Source organism: Dromiciops gliroides, chromosome 4, assembly GCF_019393635.1.
Source record: "Dromiciops gliroides isolate mDroGli1 chromosome 4, mDroGli1.pri, whole genome shotgun sequence".
Lineage (NCBI taxonomy): Eukaryota > Metazoa > Chordata > Mammalia > Microbiotheria > Microbiotheriidae > Dromiciops > Dromiciops gliroides.
In genome coordinates, this window is record NC_057864.1 from 248948436 (window position 1) to 248967638 (window position 19203).

Genomic DNA, 19203 nt, shown 5'->3' on the forward strand with positions numbered 1-19203 from the left:
TAAGAATGCCTAATCTGAAGAAAAGATGCTCTAGAGAGGACAGGTTGTTCATATTTAAGAAGGCAACGAGGTGGTACTGTGTATAATGTTCTGAGCTTATATCTAGTCTCCCACACTTACTGGCTGGGTGCTCCTGGCAAGTCATTGAACCTCTGGCTGCTTTAGTGTCCTCAAATGTAAAATGGGGGTAATAATAGCATCTACCACCCAGAGTTATTGTGAGAATTAAGTGAGATATCTGTAAAGCACCTGGTACATATCAGGCACTTAATGCTTGTTTCTTTCTTTCAAGAATTTTTTTTTTGGTGAGGCAATTGGGATCAAGTGACTTTCCCAGGGTCACACAGCCAGTAAGTGTTAAGTGTCTGAGGCCGGATTTGAACTCAGGTCTTCCTGACTCCAGGGCCAGTGCTCCATCCAGCTGCCCCCTTTCAAGAATTTAAAGGGCTGTTACATGGAATGGGAACCAAACTTTTTCTGCTTGTCCTCCTAAGAACAGAACCAGAAAATCAAAGAACCTAAATGGTTCCATGTAAGGAAAACTTCATTCCAATTAGAGCTATGCAACAGTAAAATGAGCTGCCTGGCAAGATAGTGGTATCCCTTTCCCTTGAGGTCTTCAAGTGAAGGCTGTTCCCAGTCAAGTCTGGGTTGGACAGCATGGCCTGGGAGACCCTCTTCACTTAGGAGGTTCTGGGAAACTATGGTTCTGAATTCCAAGAGAAGAAATAAAAAGTCCTACTTTGCCCTAAGGTAATTTCATGTAGTAAAAAAAAAGTCTGAGCTTGAACTCAAGAGAGATGGGATTGGAGCAGCTAGGTGGCACAGTGGATAGAGCACTGACCCTGGAGTCAGGAGGACCTGAGTTCAAATCCAGCCTCAGACACTTAACACTTACTAGCTGTGTGACCCTGGGCAAGTCACTTAACCCCAATTGCCTCACTAAAAAAAAAGAGAGAGAGATGGGGTCCAGAGACTTAGAACCTCCCTGACTGTAATTGGGTGACTCTGGGCAAGTTTCAGAGAACTTGGGTTTCTCATCTAGGGAGACAAAAGGGTTTTTCTATGTTAAAAATGTCACAACAGGGTAAAAGGATTTTGTTGTTAACAATAATTTTTAAAAAGAAAGATCATGCACAGTATTAAGAGACAAAGAACCCCAAGTTCCATGCTGCTGTTTGATATTATTGGGAGAACTGGGCAAGCAATTCTGAGGAATGTAATTTCTTGAAAAAGTGCTTCCTTTTGTCCCCTATCTTCACCCTTTTATTTCCTTTATGAATTACATGTGTCAGTATAAAAAACCGAATAATTTTTAAAAGGCAAAATGAGGACTGGGTATGTAGAGAACAATGACTCTGCTTCCTTTTGTTTTTGCTCATTTTCTTTTGTGTACTAAGCCAGGAAACATTTTGAGAATGTCTACTCCTAAGGAAGACAATCGTTTGGAACAGAGGGTGCTTCTCTTTGCCCAGAAATAGGGGTAGCAAAGATGCAATATTAGCTTGGATGAACTCTACCTGGTTTTTGTTTGTTGCTTAGGGTAGTTATGACTAAGGTGTTGTCAACCTCTCCTTATTAGAAACAGATTCTAATCATGGTTTTCTAGCAGATTGGAGTTGAGAGTAGCAGCATGTAACTGAAGAAATGAAGCTAAGAGACTGGTAGCAGGGAGCAATATCCAGATTATGGGGCTACATTTATGAAATAGGAATAATGATACTTGTATCGGTTACCTTATAGGCCATTTGTGAGGACTGAATAAAGTAATGTCTATAAAGAATTTCGCTAGCCTCAAAACACTATTTAACTGTGAACAATCATTATTGTTTGTTGTTGTTTTGATGAGTTGCCTACAAGTCTCCTACCCATCAGAAAAGCTGTCTGCCATTTTGATCCTGAAAAGAAATGAGAGGACTATGGGAATAGGAAGACTTTCCTAACACATCAGACTTGACTCTTCCCTGCCCTGCCCCAAGTATTCAACAGCCTGTAATCATGGTCTGCTTTATCTAATTTAAGGCATACCAAGAATGCTTTCTCCCTTCCCCCCCCCACCAAATTTCTTCTTCCATGAAATTTCAGCATTAGAGATTCATTCCTTTAGACTAAGCATTTCCTCCTATCTGTTCTCTATTAAAATGCAAATGTTCTTTCAAGTAATAATTCCTTAACACCTCCGTTTGTCATTTAAAGTCCCTAAGCACCTCTGTTTATTGGGCCTAAACTGGAGCAGCAAGAAAACTGTTGGATCAATGGCTTCCTGGAAAGGTGGAGAGAGGAAGAAGGAAAGGAGAATGTAGAAGAGGGAGAGCAGAGGCCTGTGATTTCTTAGACTTCACCAAATTCACAATTTCACCAAGGACCAGCCCTGCACACAAGGAAACAACTATGAAATCTGCTGATATTTTGATGTAAGATATGCTAGAGAGGACTAGGAGAATGAATGTATGAATGAATGAGTCCCCAGATCATTTAACTGATTTCTCAATCAATCCTTATTTGCAATGGGAGGTGATATAGTTGGTATCAAGAGTATATAACCCTTTATCAACCCTTGTATGCTGATTTTTTTATTAGAAATAGTCTATAAGCCTCTAAGGGATGCACAAAAACGTTGTACAGGATATGAGTCAGCCTAAACCAAGCTGAGCTGGAAGATGACACATATTTCTCTAATTTATGGCTAGGGCCATGTTATGGATATATCTAATATAGATGTGGCCACCGCCTGGGTTTCCTTGGGGGTAATTGAGGCAAATGGGGCTATGATGAGGTCTTCACATGGTCCTTGGACAAACGGTCTTGATCTAGGCTTAGGAATGATGCCATGCATTGGTTGTGTTCTGGCACAGGGAAGATTGAGGCAGAATAAGGGGGAGAGGGGGGGAAAAGACAATGGGGGAAATCTGGTGGCCAAGTGCTCCCCCTTCTGGCCACATCTGGAGTCACTACAGCAGTGGCAACCACCCTACCAGCTGCATGACCCCTTGCACTTGTGGACTTGGAAGACACACCTGGTCATGTTTTTTAAAGAGAAAAAAAAGACCCTGGTAGAGTGGGAAGGAAGAGTAGGAAGAAGAGCTAGGAGATGGGGAAACCTGAGACTCTAGAGGCTAGCTACTCCTGTAATGGGTCCAAGAGATGGAGTTATTCCAGCTCCCCACCTGCATCCTTCCCAGATCAAAGCATAGAAGGAGCTTGGGAAAGATGTAAGTCCCTGACTCCAGGCAAAAAGCATAAGACTGTGTGCCTCGTACCCCTCCATCACTCCATTCCAAATGATCCAACCAAGCCCTGTGTCCTCCTATTTCCCTATCAATGGTTTTTGGAGCAAGAAGAAGTCTCTGCCTGGGCCTCAGTCGCAGCCCTGGGTTTCCACTCCCAGCTCCAGCTATCGATTTCCCACATCATTCATTTGCTAAGAGTGGCGGGTCTGATTAGCTCCCTCCCATCTCCCGTAAAGCCCGAGCACAGTCCCCTTGTTTCAGAAAAGCAGAGCTAATACAGGTCTCTCAATCAGGAAACCCAACCCCAGTGAGACTGGGATTACATCCAGGGCTGAACAATTAAGCCAGGTCCCTAGACACGGCCCGTCCCCACTGCCCCATCTCCCCTTTCCCAGAGTGCCTCCCTCTAATTAAATTCCCTCTCTTCCTCCTTATAAGCAGCAGTGCCCCTGAAGACCAGCTCCACCACATTTTCTGGGATAAAGACTGCCATATTCACAGTGGACTACAGGTGTAGTCATAGGGATGCACCAACACAGCCTTAGACTCCTCTCCCCATTCCGTCAGGTTTTACTCCTTACCACAAACAGGCAAGGCCAGAGGGCATTGCCCATATCTTTCCCTCAGGAGTGTTGGACAGATGCAGACCCAGAGTGGCATAGAATACTTCTCCTCCTATCGAGATCCGTAAACCCTGTATATTTGTGCTGAGAGAGAGCCCTTCTCCACCAAACACACACACACACACACACACACACACACACACACACACAAACACAACACAATTGCCACCGTTGGAGGGCAAGGGAGGAAAAAAAAAAGGACAGAGCTTTTTCCAGCTGAAGGCCTTTGGGCCCTTGAGGAAAACTCTCTCTTGTCAATGAAATAGGACCCCAGTTCTTCAGAATCAGGACTCTCTGGATATCCACTGCCCTCATTCCTCCCTGTGGCAAAACACCTCCTTGGGCCCATTTCAGAGGGCAGTACACACTAATGGGTCAAGGTTCTAAGACTACTTTGACAACTGAAAGTACAGAAATGCCATTGAAAATCCTCAGTATGTTTTCCTAAATATATACACTGTGATTGGGAGATGGGAATGGAGTTGGGGGGGGGGCGGAGTAGACATGGGAATCACATTCTTTCCTTCCAAGTCCCTGGGAGACATACTTCTTGAAATTCTTTCTCCCCCAATCCCCCTTAAAAAAAAACCTGACATGGTGATAATTTTATAAGCTATGTTGCTCTTGTCAAATTATTCAACATCTGTCTTCATGTTCCCACAAAAATTAGCATAGGAGAGTAGTTTCTGATGACACCTTTGGTGAAATATTTTGACTTCTACCAGTAAGTTGCAAACAACCTGTCGTAAGGATAATGTCAATTTCCACTCCTGCATATTAAATAATCCAGAGGTTTGTTGTGCTTTTGTGGGGGAGAGTAATCCTTGCCCTCTAAATGGCTGGAAGGCCTGTGGGGGTGGGTATGAGGGAAGGAGGAGGGGACTAAGAAAGGAAGCTTCCTGAACAGTGGCTGATCTTCACTTTATTCTATCCCCACCCCACCTAGCAAGCTTAGTCTTCCCAAGACCAGAGCTCCACCTGAAATTCTGGTTTTCCCCATCAGCCTATCAAGAAGCCAAATAGACAGGCTGACCCTAGAAGATGACAAATGGGAACAGAGAGATTGAGAGGGGATGAGGAAGATGGGTAGGGGCCCGGCCACCTACCATCTACCCCTAGCACTCAGCTGCTAGAGCATCCGAACCAGGCAGGAGGAATAGGGCTAGGGAAGAGAATGGGATAAGGGTGGAGAAAACAGAACATCTGGTGAAATAGATTCTCTCTCCCTTCTCCCCACCTTCCTCCATCTCCCCGCTCAGGATTACCCCCAGGAGGAAGGAGGGGGGAAGAGGAGAAGGATCTCCTGTGATCATTCCTAAGATCCAAGGGAGCTACTGTTAAATGAAATGGCAACAAAGTTTATGACAGTCAAGAAGTGAATTGAAGGGCTGGGGAAAGCAGGCTGAGCATCCCATTTCAGCTAAGGAAGTACTGATTCTTTGATTCCTAGACCCTGCATATGCCAACTGTACCCCCACTTGGGGGCAGTTCTGATTACAGTGGTTCTTAGGGTCAACAATTTAGAAATGGAAGGGACTTTAGAAGCATCTATTTCAATCTTCCCCATTTTATAGATGAGGAAACTAAGATTTGGAGCAGTAAAATAGCTTGCCTATAGTCAAATGGATAAAATAGGTGTCAGAGGCAAGATTTGAAGTCAGTTCTCTGACTTCAAATTCAGCTCTCTTTCCATTGTGCCATGCAATCAGAGGCTGGGTCAGATCTATTTACCCTAATTCTCCTCTAAGCAGAAAACCCTAAGTGTTCTAAATGGTCCCCACCCCAATATTAAGAGAATGACCTGTTTGCTTCACTAATGCCACATAGAATCAGCAAGCGAGTGCGCGCATGTGTGCGCACACACGAGTGATGGAAAGCAGTGGAATGAAAGTCAGGGGATCTGGATTAGTCCTAGTCTTGACATTTTCTAGCTGCATGACCCTGAACAAATCATTTACCTTTACCAAGCCTCATCTAGCAAATGGGAATAATAATATTTGCACTTCCTAAGCCACAAGATATTTGTGAGGGAAGTGTTCTGTAAACTTCAACCTGATATACAAGTGTTTATATATTATTACTTTCCTCTCCCCCAATACCTGGGAGGAGCAAAGCATTGTTTCTCCCTTGCACTTGGTGAGTGAATGTGCGGAGAAGGGATATCTTTTTTACTGGGCTTTTATGGAGATCTGCTATCCCTCATCTGCTTCTGCAAGGTCCAAATCTCCATCCACAAAATCAGTGGGTAGGTAGCTCTGGACAGCTCCCCATTTTTTCCCTTGCCTGGATTTTCTGGGGCTTGGTCCCAGGCTAAGCAGTATGGGAATGAGCTTCCCGTAACTTCCTTACCCAAACTACTCCAGGAGCGACCTATCACCCCTTTCCCCCCCACTGACTTGCCAGGGTCATTCCCACCAACCTCACCCATTTCATCTGCTTTTAGAAAAAGCTGCCGCAGTCTGAGGTCTTTCCCCAGGCCAGTCCTATCAATACAATGTCACAGCTACCTCTAGCTTCATGGCCAAATTTAAGTCTCTTCTAGCCCTTCTCCTTTATCCCAGAACACTGACCAAACCTAGGGCTTCCTGCACACACATTCTCTTTTGTCCTGGTATCTCTTTCTGCCCTGAGAATAAACCATCTATAAGTGAATAAAGCAGAAATTCTGGTCTCTGACCCGCAATTCTTAAAATCAAGCCAAATTTCAGTAAGAGAATCTCCCTTCCCCCTGCATCTGTTTGGAGTTTCCTGTATCTCAATTAAATGTGCTGTCACCTGCCATCCCCACATCCTGCATACAAGCTACCCCTCACCCCATCCATCTTAATAAAACCTTACAGCCCAGCCTTTCCTCTTAAGGTTCTGTCCTGCTTGAAGCTACAGGGCTGGAAATTCTCAAAGGACATGGGGACTCCCATCATCAAAGAGGCTAGAGCTAACTTAATTCCATTGTCTCTTCCCTGTTTTGCTTAAGTTGAGACCCTAAAGGACACCAGGAGAGGAGGAAACATAGAGACAAGGTTTATAAAGTTATGCCTGAACCTCATCTCAAAGCTCCCCAAAGTGATAGTCCCCTGAGACTATACACCTTGCAAATTCTCCATGTTCCCAGGAGGACAACTGTCATGGCCAAGCTTCATCAAATTAAGAAGCTTTGAGGTCTCTGGAGGAAAGACTAGTTAACTTAGCAGAGAGATAGGGGAGAGTTATTATATGGAGATGATGGACTTGTCACAGAATGACATTGGTGAGTATTGAGAGGGAGACTTTAGGAATATCTACAATAACTTAGCAGAAAAAAGAGGTGTGGAAGAGATTGAGCTTTTCCCATTTCTCCTTCCCATCCAGGCCCTCTTTGCAAGCAGACTGGCTGGAGAAAATATGGAGTTTCCTCCTCAGGAAACATATAGGGGAGAGTAAAGAAAAGGCTTAAACATGGAAAAAAGGAAGAAAGGATGGTAATGGAGAAAGAGAGGAAAAAAGAAAGGTAAGGAGAAAATGAAGGAAAGGGTGGGGAGGAAGGAAGGGAGAAATGAAGGGGGGGGAAAGGCAGAAAGGAAAGGAGAAAGGGAGGGAAGGAGAAAAAGGTGGAAAGGAAAGAGGAGGAAAGATGAAAGAAAAGGAAGAAGGAAAGAAAAGAGGGAATGATAAAATGAAGGGGGAAAGGATAAAACAAGACAGGGGAGAGAGCATGGGAAAGAAAGAAAAAGGGAAGAAGAGGAAGGAGGAAGAAGGCAGGAAAACAAGAGGAAGGAAAGGAAGGTAGGGAGGAAGGCAAGTAAAGAAAGAAGGGACAGAGGGAGGTGGGGAGGAAGGAAGAGAGAGGAAGTAAAAGAAAAGAAATGAAGACAAAAGGAGGGAAGGAAGGCGAGAGGAAGAAGGAAAAGGAGAAGGGAGGGAGGGAGAGAAGGAAGAAGGAAACAGCTGTCCCTGAATTTCTTTCTTCCTTCTACCTCAGCACTCTTGGCCACTGGGTGGGTGGAGGTCTCCTGTTGGCTTTTCCGCCTCCAGCTTCTTTCTTCCTCCTTCTTTGCCCACACTGGCCACTCCGGAGGACCAGGCAGCAGGAGAAGCGCAAACTAATTAAGAAGCTGAGAGTTTGGATGGAGGCCTCAGCCAGCCCCGCCCCGGGGGGAATTAAACCTGCACTGGCCGTTCGTGTCTCCGACATCCCCGTCGCACCTCCAGACACGCTGGCCTTCTCCTCCTTGCATGGTGTCCCCACCAAGAAAGCTGCACACACATTGGGAAATAAGACTTCGTTTCCACCTCAAACCTGGCATTTCTGGGAAGAGAGCAACTTAGCGACATTCCCCCTACACACACATACACACACACAACAGAGAGAGAGAGAGAGAGAGAGAGAGAGAGAGAGAGAGAGAGAGAGAGAGAGAGAGAGAGAGAGAGAGAACACCTCAAACTACCTAACCATCATCTGAGCTGAGGCTCACATTATCAATTCCCCTAGCCCTAGAGACAGAGTGAGAGAGAAAAAAGAAAGTACAAGCAAGAGCTTCGTTCCTCCCATCAAAGCAACACATCATTAAAAAGTGTCCTACAAAGACAGCCACAGCGTCAGGGGAAGCAAAGCAACAGCCATGGGGTGGCTGGGAGTCTATGCTCCTGGGACTCCGGGGTAGAACACCCCCTCCCGTCTTGCTAACTGTCCAACAGTCCCCCAAACGCAACCACCACCTAACCCCACCCCCCTGAACGAGGGAGCTCCGCTTGTCTCAGAGAAGGCCTGCCTGGGAGAATGACTTTATTGGTGGGCGGAGGAATGGGAAGACAGGGGCCAAAGAGGCAAGGAGAACGGCTGCACCAGCTCCCTGGTCTTCTCGGGAAATCTAAGGCGACACGTAACTGGGGGAAGAAGGGGGAAAACAAGAACAGGAATTACTGGTTTTCTACCAGACAAGATCTCAGAAAACATTTTCAAGAAGGACCCTGGTGTGTGCGTGTGTGTATGTGTATGTGTGTGGTGTGTACTACGATCTGCACAAATAGGTAGAAATCTGGCTGTGTACACCTTGTGGGTACGTTCTATTCCTGTTTTCCGAGGGTAGAGTGTGAATTTCCCTGTGTATGTGTGTGTGGTGTGTGTGTATTTTCCTGGGCTAGAGGGAGTACAGGGGAAAGGAATATCGGGGTGTGTTCTGTAAATAGCAGGGCTGTCTGGGAAAGACAGATCTCGGCAGATAGATCATTCCGACAATGCTTGGGGAAGTGGAGACTCGGGCACAGGTGCCCTTTGCCCTCCCGAGCCTAGGAGAAGCTGGAAAAGACAGCTTGCCTGCCCTAGCTGGTAGTAAGGAGGAAATCGGGGTGCAGAGGTAACTAGCGAGCGGAACAGAGGCAGCCTGGGCCGAGGAACTGGAAACTGGCTCGCCTAGCAGCCTCCTTATGTGTTCCCCGCCACCTACAACCTTGTCTCTACGGACTCCAGATTCCCCTCAGTTTTCATTTAGGAGTCCAAACCGGGTGGGAGCAAGGCCTGGAGAGGGAGAGGTTGACGAATAACGAACCTGGACGCGCCCGCCAACTTTGAGCTAACACGGCTTTCCTGAGCCCCACTTCCCTGCGCCTCGCCAGGGAGTGACAGGGAGAGACGGACATCAAGGACCTCTCACCTGCAGTCACCTCCCGGCCCACACTAGGCACCAACGACCCCCAATTGGCAGCAGAGTTCCAGGACTGCCAGTTCCCAAGCTTTCATCTCCTTAGGCGCCTTGGAGGGAGACAGGACCAGAACAGCAATTCCCCGCCCGCCCGCCCTCACGACCACGCGCACTTTGCGCCCCCGGCAAACTTTACGCTCTCTGCAGCGTAAAGGGACGGGCGAGGGACGCCAGTCAGGAGGGAAATCTTACCGTAGACACCCTGTCCCTTGCAGTACATAGGGACCAGGGTCAGTAATAGAAGGCAGGTCACCTCCATCTTCACCGCCGGTGCTTCATCCCCGCGGGGCAGCGCAGCGGGAGAGACGGCGAGGAGCGCATCCACCAGGGTGCCTCCTTGCCTTCCGTTTATCCCCCCAAGCTGCGCTGGAGACCGCGACTGCGGCGACCCGGAGCAGGAGACTGAGGCCGCGATAGCTGCGGCGGCGGCGGCAGCGACAACAGCTAGGGCTCCTCCGGAAACGCCGCTGTCAAATCGGAGATCCAGGGGGCGCTGGCCGGGAGCAGGGCGGCTCGGTCCACCCCGACAATCCAGCCAGCGCCCCGGCCCCTTCGCGGGGAAGAGCCTGGCCCAGGGGCAGCAGTGGTCTACGGACAGCGAGCCTTGGTCGCAGATCTCGGGGGGGGGGGGGGCTAGCGGGGAGGTACGAGGTGAGGTGGGAGAATAGAGAGCTTGGCCCCCTCTGCTCTGGGTGCGAAAGAAGTGGGAGTTCGGGGGAGGCGAAGGATCCTCCCCCTTCTGTGGGAGGGGGCGGGTCAGTGGGGCCCCTTCTGCGGAGCGTCTGACAAATGGGTGACCAAAAAGAGTCAAACTTGGCGGTCCTCCCCCGCTCCCAGAGGAGAGATACCCCTCCCCTTGGGGGGGCGCAGGGGGAGGGGGACGGAAGAAGAGGTGTCTCAGGCGCCAAACAGATTAATCTGACAGCTTTAGTCCCAGCCCGGCTGAGCTAAGATATCCACGCCCGGGCAGAGTAGGAGACGGCCGGACAGACAGGCCCCCGATTCAGAACAGAGAAGCCTCCAAGCCCCGCAGTTCTTCCGCTCCCGGAGTGGCGGGAAGGGAGAAGGCGGTTCAGTCTCCCTGGACTGATGCCCCAAGGGAGGGGCAGCTCTTCACCTCCGACTGTCCTCGGAGCTTCCCTACTCCTCTCCTCCCCGGGTCCAGGAGGTTCAGAGAGCAAAGTTAGAGGCGGCTTCGGCTCTGAAGAAATCCGAGGTCTAGTCCCCTCCAGGGACCCGCGCGGAAGAGAGGGGGAAATTCAAGCAAAGGCGGCCCCCAGAAAGAAAAAAGGGAAGAAAAGTTTGGGTTGCTTTAAAATAAATGAAAACAACCAGCTTCTTCCTCCGGCAGCCTCGGGCCCGACCCTGGCCGGGCGGTGGTGAGCTCGGCGAGCTCTCTCGCTCCCCGCTCTGCTCTCCTCCTCTGCCGCTGTCTGTCCGTGACTGGCGCTAGCTGGCTCCGTAGCTCTCAGGAGAACAGGGCTTAGCCTTCCCCGAAGTTGGCAGGCTCCCCCCGCCCCCGCCCCCGCCTGCCTTCCTCTCAGGCCAGCTGCTGGGGGCCCTCTCGGGCGGGGTGGGGCGCTGGCTAGGGGCTCCCCCCGGGGCGGAGCAGAGCAGTCCAGTCGGTTCGCTAGCCTCAATCGTACTAGACCTTCCTTCTCAGTAACTTCACCTTCCGAGTGGTTCTTTTCATCCGCCCCCCCTCTCCCCTCCAGCTTTTTATTTCAACAGCCTCCCCCCTTCTCCCTCTCTCTCTCCTTCCTTCGGTCTCTCGCTCTCCCTCCCTTTGTCGCTCGTTCTCCTGTTTGATTCCCCTCCAGTTAAAAAAAGGAGCCAATTAAAATGAGCGGAGCTCTCGCAGAGCCCTGCCTCTGTCCAATTTCCTCGCCTCCCCCAGGACCAATTAGAGAAAACAAAACAGGGATGGGGTAGCAGCCGGCTTCTTCTTACCCTCCTCTCTCTCTCTCTCTCTCTCTCTCTCTCTCTCTCTCTCTCTCTCTCTCTCTCTCTCTCTCTCTCTCTCTCTCTCTCTCTCTCTCTCTCCCTCTCCCTCTCTCTCTCTCTTTCTCTCTCCTTCTTTCCCTCTCTCCCCTTCTCCCTCCCTTCCCCACCCCTTCCTCCTTCTCTCCCCCTTTGCTCCCTCCCTCCTTTGCTCTTGCATTTCCTCCCTGCCCCTTGTCCCCCCCCCTTCGTCCCCCCCCCCCCGGCAGGGAAATGTCAGAAAGCAGAAATGGATCCATCTATCCTGAGGACACTGGGAGAGAGAGGGACGTGGGCTTTAGCAAGCTGAAGAACGGGTTTAGGAAGCCGCACTCGCACGCGCGCGCACACACACACACACACACACACACACACAGAGACGAACCGAGCTGCTGCTGCACACACAGGCTGCATTGCATGGTCGCACGGAACGTGTGCAATCGTAGCATACTCAGTGTGAATGCATAGACAAGGAACCGGAGCCCGCGGGGTATTGAACACTATTTTTTCCTTCCTTCTTTTTTTGTCCACTTTCTTCGCTACGGAAGAGTGGGATGGGGAATGGAGAAGGTTGAACGTCTCTCTGACAGGAGGCTGGAGGCGGAGGGCGGTAGGGGGTGGGGGTAGAGAGATGGTGACCAGGGGAGCGAACTGCTCCTGGAGACTTGTATGCGCGCTCTCGGCAGCCAGGGATTTGGCGCTGACAGCTCTCGCCTGTCTGCGCGCCGGCCTCCGCAGGGCCCTGACCTAGGTCTGGGTCCCTGCCCTTTCTCCAGCCAGCCCCGACAGGCTCTTCCCGCTTGCTCTGGCAGCGGGCATCCAGCCTCTGAAGTCACCCGAGTAAGGGACGAAGCCGGAAGGCGGAGACAGAGCGCGACACTCGCCCTAGCTGCTGCCCCAAAGATGCCAACAGGTTTGCCCGCGGCCCGGCTCCCGGCTCCCGCCTCCACCCGGCCATCTCATACTCCTGCCATCCCCTTCCTCTCGCATTCTTGTGTCTTCTAGCCTCTCCATGGACCTTCTAGCAGCTGCTTTAGGGAGGGTACCTTCTCTGAGACTAGCCTTCCCTCCACCGCCCGGCAGACACCTAAGGGACGCCCGACCCTCCCAGTCCCTGAGAGTCTAGCGCCACCCCACCCCACCCCTTAGCCCACATCTAGGTCCAGAGGGCCTGGAGGAGGGCGGCGATAGAGAGCTGCACTTAGGGCTGGTGTCCCCGCTTCCCCTGGGGCAAGGGAGCAGGCGGGGTGGCACAGACGATCACTGAGAAGACAGCTGGGCCGCCCTCCTCCAGTTGCCTGGCACTACTCTCTGTCCTGGTTTCTATTTTTCCCAACCCCATTCTGTGTTTGCCCCTGCCCTTACACACATGCACCCAAGCAGCCTGTCTGATCTCACCTGCTTCCCCTGTCGCTGTTATTTATCTCTGCGTACCTACAGGGCTTTTATTAGGGAGGCCCATGGGAGCTCCGAATCGGGGAGTAGCTAACAAGGAGAAAGATTAAGAATGGTCTTTGCATACATCCCCCACCCAGTCTCCTTCTAAATGTAAGGTTACAGTCTCCCCCTAAACCTTAGGGCACCTGTCTGAATTTCCCCATTCTAAACGAGCATTAGTGTCCTGAGCCCCTTGGCCCTTGACACCACCACCGCTGGGCCTGGAATCATGGGTGGGTGCCCTAGAGAGAAGGGTAGTAATAAAGACCTTTCTCTGCATATAGATCCCCTCCCACACCCCTCCTCCACTATCAGCAACACACCTCCCCCCTCACCAGCTTTGCCTTTTGGACTAGACTGTCAGGGTTGATGCCCTTCTCAGGACACACACACACACACACACCTTTCACACCCAGGACTGGAACTACCCAAAGGATTATAATTTATTCCAACACAGAGAAATCAAGAGTCCAGGATCATTTCTCAAGTTATTGTTCTAACAGACAAAAGATTGTTATCCTACCAACAAAAGGGGGAAGTTGCACCTAGTATATTTTAAGACATAGTTGATAGAAAGAGGACCTGGAGGCCAAGAAGACCTAAGAGAGAATCCTGCTCCTGACATGCACTGGCTGTGTGACCCTGGCAAATCATTTAACCTCTCTGTGCTTGGGTAACTCTCTAAGAATAACAAATTACATTGGTAGAGTTTCATTACCTGGGAATTCTCTCCTTCACCAATGAAATCCCAAGTTGAATTTACATATTTTGGTTGGGGGTTATGGGTGGGGGAGGTACCACACCTCTGAAAGATGTGGTGACACTCTACTGCTCCTTCCAACCCCCACCCCAATTTTCTTTTCATCATTCAAACAGCTTTGGAAATCTGACCTCCTCCAAGATGCCTTCTAGAGTAAGCAAAAGAGTGAGCACTTCTGACTTTCCTCTGTCTGATCTAAGTGTAGAACCCCTGTTCACTCATTCCCCAACCCCAACCCTCCTGTAACTTTCCCTTTTTTTCACCTCAGAAAAACACCTTGTCACGTGAAGCTACTTCTCAGTCATCGGGGTATCAAAAAGACAAAAAAAAGAAAAGCTCAGGGGAGAATAAAAAAAATCTCTATTTGGCTCTTATCACACTATGTCTTCTTTTTCATCGGGTGGGGGGAGAAATAGATTTCCTTTCCTAATTCCATTTGGCTCAGGTGGCTGTTAAATTGAGTTTGTCTCCTCTGAACACATGCCCACCTATGGTTTAGAGGAATATTTGTTATTGTCTTTAGGGGGAACAGTAAGAGGGATAGAGAGTAGCCAGCCTGGGCCTGTACATTTACTGCAAATAATCCATACCTGAATCCTGGAGAGATGGCTGTATGCAGAGTAAACACCTTTATAACCTATTTTTGTGTTTAGCTTAAAAAAAACCTCTTTGTTCTAAATCCTGTCATCTCCTCCCCACGTCTATCTATACTCATGCATCTGCCTCGGAATGAGGGCAGAGTCCGTGCCTGCCATGTGTCAGGGACAGAAAATGAAAAAGAGTTCCTGTAATCTCCTTAATATAAAGAGAACGATTCTCCTCCCTCCCACCCCCATCTGCCAAATTGAGTGGCATAGAGATTAACCTGGAAGCAATTCAAAGCTTGGCAGGACTCTTCCCTGAGGATGACCCACAGATTTGTGAAGCAGCCCAGGTTTGTTTGCCTTTGTTTGGTTCAGTGGTTAGAGCCTCCCCACTAACAACAACAAAAAAAACCAAACAAACCCCTAAATGTGAAAACTGCTAAAAAGACCAAAGAGCCAGCTCGCAGAGTAGGCACCTACCTATGGCCAAACATTCCATGATGATGAAAATGCACACAAAAGTCATTTTTAGTATTTATACTTTTTACAAATACATAGGTCTCCAATACAAGAAAATTATTTTCCATGTCCTTTAAATATTTATTTTATAATAGTAATAATAGTTAGCATTTATATAGCACTTTAAGGTTTGCAAAATACTTTATAAATATTTGCTCATTTGATCATTGAAATAACCCTGGGAGGTATGTGCTGTGATTATCTCCATTCTACAGTTGAGGAAACTGAGGCAAAATAGGGCAAGTAACTTGCCTGGGATCACAGCTGTTAAGTGTCTGAGAGAAGATCTTCTGACTCCAGGTCAAGCACTCTATCCACTATACCTCTAGGCCTCTGTGATCTCTGTGACCTTGGACAAATGACTTCACCTCTGTGGGCTTCCATTTTCTCATCTGAAGGATAAGGGCTTCTAGTTCAAAATCCTCAGCTCCTGCGACAAGTCAAGCCCCATATATTGTAGTAAAGACACAAAACTAGTAACACAATGGATTGAAATTTTCAAACCTTACCCAGGGCAAAACAATTATCTCTTCCCAGCTCTGAACCTAGGTGATGAAATTAAGCCCAGTATGGACCAGTTAAATTCTGTCAGACCTTCCAGCCGACACTGTTGTTGACCGGCAACCCCATCCCTGCTACTGGGTCATGTGAGAACGTGGGAAGACACTTTTGTGTGTTTACCAAACATGTCCCATTGATGATGAGGAAGGGGGTACTATTAGCATATTCCTGACTTAGCATTCACCCAATACATATTAAGGTCACACTATTTAGAGCTGGAAGGACCTTTAGAGGTCATCTATCCCAACCCCTTTATTTTGTAGAAGAAATCGAAACCCAGAGAAATGAAATCATTTACTTTCTTATCTATTTTTTTCTTTTTTTTATGGGGCAATGAGGGTTAAGTGACTTGCCCAGGGTCACACAGCTAGTAAGTGTCAAGCATCTGAGGCTGGATTTGAACTCAAGTCCTCCTGAATCCAGTGCTTTATCCACTGTGCCACCTAGCTGCCCCCCTCATTTGCTTTCTAAATAACAGAACTCTGGGCTTTAGAACCCAGGTCTAGCTCCAAAGCAATTTTCTTTCCATTAAACTGCTTTGCCTTCTATGATACATGAGTTGAGAAGGATGTCTTAGAGATCCTTAGAGTATAATGCCCAAAGAGAAAGGAAAAGAATATTGGATAGAATACTGACTTTGAATTCAGGAAGACCTAGGTCCAGTCCAAACACTTCTTCATCTCTATCTAGGGAAGATGGAGGAAATAAGACTCAGCATCTATTTTTTACCTTGGACAGGTATCCATTGTCCCTGAACCCTTCCTGAATTCTAGATCTCATGGGCAAGAGGAACAACGATACCAGATTCTATCCATTTATCAGCTGTATGACCATGGGCAAGTCTCTGAGCCTAAATTCCCTCATCAGTAAAATAAGGGGGTTGCCTCTCCAGCTCCAGACCTATGATCCTTCATCTGTGGTGGCTAACAATATATTTGCCACTAAAGCGTTAATTGAAAGGCAAGCTCCAGCCTTCAGGGTTGCCTTTCCTTCCTGCTGCCCCACCTCCCAGAATCAGAGCCCTCCAAGCCAGATACAGAGCAAGGGACAGAGGGGAAGCTTTTCCAGGGAGAAATAGCCTTGGGTGAGGGAAATTGTCTTTGAAAACGATACAGGGGCAAGGTATCGATTCATGCCTAGAATAAGACATCTTCCCAGTCAGGTGGGAGTGGAGCTGATAGGGGGAGTTAGAGAGAGAGTTATGACCCCGAAGAAAGACCAGGTTTATTAATTCAGGCTCTAACAAATAGCCAATTAATGGCTCCAGCTGCTAATTAGTAAGCAGTTAACTCCCGTTATAAATCGGGCAGCCAGAGAGCAGCAATGAGGTGAGCCCATGATAACTCCTCTGGAGAAGGAATGTATCCAGAGATTCTTGGGCCTTGTTTCACTGCTGTGAACCCACCCACCCCCACTTCCTTGCCCTGCACCTCCAGTCCTGCCCTGATGCCCATAATTACACAACTAAACCATGAGAAAATGACCCACAGCTCCTCCTTCTCTCCTGATTACTCCTTCCCTCCTGCCAGCCGGCAAGCAGCTGATGTGTACTGCTAGAGAACACTGTGGTGCTGTTAATAATATTATCCAACTCCTGTATAGCTCTTCCATATCTATCATCTCCTTTGAGCCCCACGATGACATGGTGAGAAGGTATGACAGTAATTATCACCCTTATATGAGAGAGGAGGAAATTGAAGTCCAGAGAGGATCAGTAACCCAGCTCACCCAGTAACTTCATGGCAGGGTTAGGACTAGAATCCAGGGCTGTGGGTGGGCATGACAGAGACACAAGGTGAAGTGTGGTAGGAAGAAACTATTCAGTAGCAGGCTAAATACTGTGTGACTTTGAGCCAATCCCTGCACCTGTCTTGGCTCTGCAAAACAAGATGCAGTTGACTGGATGATATCTAAGACTACTTCCATTTATGAACCCTAAGATCCATTCCAAGAGGTAGCTAGATGGCTCAGTGGAATAGAGTACTGGGCATGGAATCAGGAAAACCTGAGTTCAAATCTGTCCTCAAACATTTACTAACTATTGGACCTTGGTCAAATCACTTAAAATTCTCTTTGCCTTAATCCACTGGAGAAGAAAATGGCAAACCACTTGCTCCATTATATTTGCCAAGAAAACCTCATAGGCATTATAGTGCATGGGGGTCATGAAGAGTCAGACACAATAAACAACAACCAAACTCCATTCCATTAGGGGTGTGCTGGTAAAGTTTGACAATCGGCTCTAGGAGACCATATGAAAGACACCATTTTATGTTTAATATACATTATTAACATTTTATCCATCACTTTCTTCAGTCTAAACCACCAGCAAGACAATAAATTTAACCCTTACTTGTAGCTGTTTGCTATTTTCTCACCTAAAATGTACTAATCTGGGGCAACTAGGTAGTACAGTGGATAAAGCACTGGCCCTGGAGTCAGGAGGACCTGAGTTCAAACCCAGCCTCAGACACTTGACACTTACTAGCTATGTGACCCTCGGCAAGTCACTTAACCCCAATTGCTTCACCACCACCACCCCCCCAAAAAAAGAAAATGTACTAATCTCCAGTAGGTCCAACACAGCTCCAGCATACCATTGCTTCCAGTTCTGTGAATCTATGCTTTGTAGTTCCTTTAAGAATAGTACTGAGGTCTTCTCTGTTTCTTATAGTTAATTGTAATTCCAGCTAAACCACATTACCCATCAAATCTTCTGCTTGACCTTGAACAAGTCACAACTTTTCTGGGTCTTGGTTCTGGCTCTACAATCCCTTTCAGCTCGAATCTCTGTGATTATCTCCAATTTATCCTGTCTATATGTTGTTTGCTCATAGTTGTTTACATTTTATCTCCCACATTAGACTCTGAGCTCCTTGAAAGCAGGGACTGTCGTTGCATTCCCAGCACTTAGCACAATGCCTGACACAAAGTAATCACTTAATAAATGCTTGTTGACTTGACCCTAAAGGTCAGTTATTGTTCTTTTTTTTCCTCATTCCTGAAATTTTCTGAGGTTGTCCCATATCCACTGGTCTGTTGTGTCCTTTAGTTTTGGGGACAATTTTCTTGGTGTTTTGATGTTAACTTCGTGTCTTTTTTATGGGGGGGAAATGGAAGTCATTTGATTGGAGAATGGCCAACACAAATTGTGTGCTGTTACTGTTCTTCCTCCTTCATTTTCAAAGACTGATGACATCACAGGTGATGTCTTGAATTGCACATGAATTGGATTTAATTGGGGAAGAGTTGTACAAAGTCATCAGTCTCACTCTGTCTTCCAGAGTCATTGAAGTCCAGTGGCAGAACAAAAGTAAGGAGGCAATGGCTCAGGATGCAGTGAATTACCTTGGTGTCTTCAATGTCTGACCAAGCTCTAAGGGCTCCGCGGCACCTGCTTCAGTCACCTCCATAGCCATTGGAAAAAATTGTTCTCATCCACTCATCCCACCAGGGGAAGTGTTCACTTGCTTGAGGTAGACATCCCCCTAACTCATCCACCCATTTGAAGCCTGTCAGTTACCCTCAAACTGATTTGGCCCATCTGCCAAGATGCTTTTTACCAGGTTGTGGCCACTGTTCATACTACGGCTTCTTGGAGCAAGAAAAATATGAATATGCAGAATTGAAAGAAACATGGAAGACTTATATGATCTGATGAAGAGTGGGGTAAGCAGAGCCAGGAAAACAATGTGCCCTTCTCCTTCAGTGATGTATATAGAAAAAACAAAAGACCAAAGTGACCAAACTTGGCTCTGGAGAAGAATCAAGAAAATGTGCCTCTCTCCCTTCTTTGCCGAAATAGAAGCCTCTAGGTGTGGAATATTGTGT

At 47.9% G+C, this 19203-nt stretch overlaps 1 protein-coding gene across 1 annotated transcript in view; it reads right to left on the bottom strand.

The window, feature by feature from the left end:
- Positions 1–11489, bottom strand: part of MDGA1 (MAM domain containing glycosylphosphatidylinositol anchor 1) — a 95934-nt gene extending 84445 nt beyond the window's left edge. The window contains exon 1 of the mRNA XM_043999325.1: positions 9724–11489. Coding sequence (XP_043855260.1) covers positions 9724–9790 — 67 coding nt within the window. The 5' untranslated portion in view covers positions 9791–11489. The remainder of the gene's footprint in view (positions 1–9723) is intronic.
- Positions 11490–19203: the final 7714 nt, after the last annotated feature.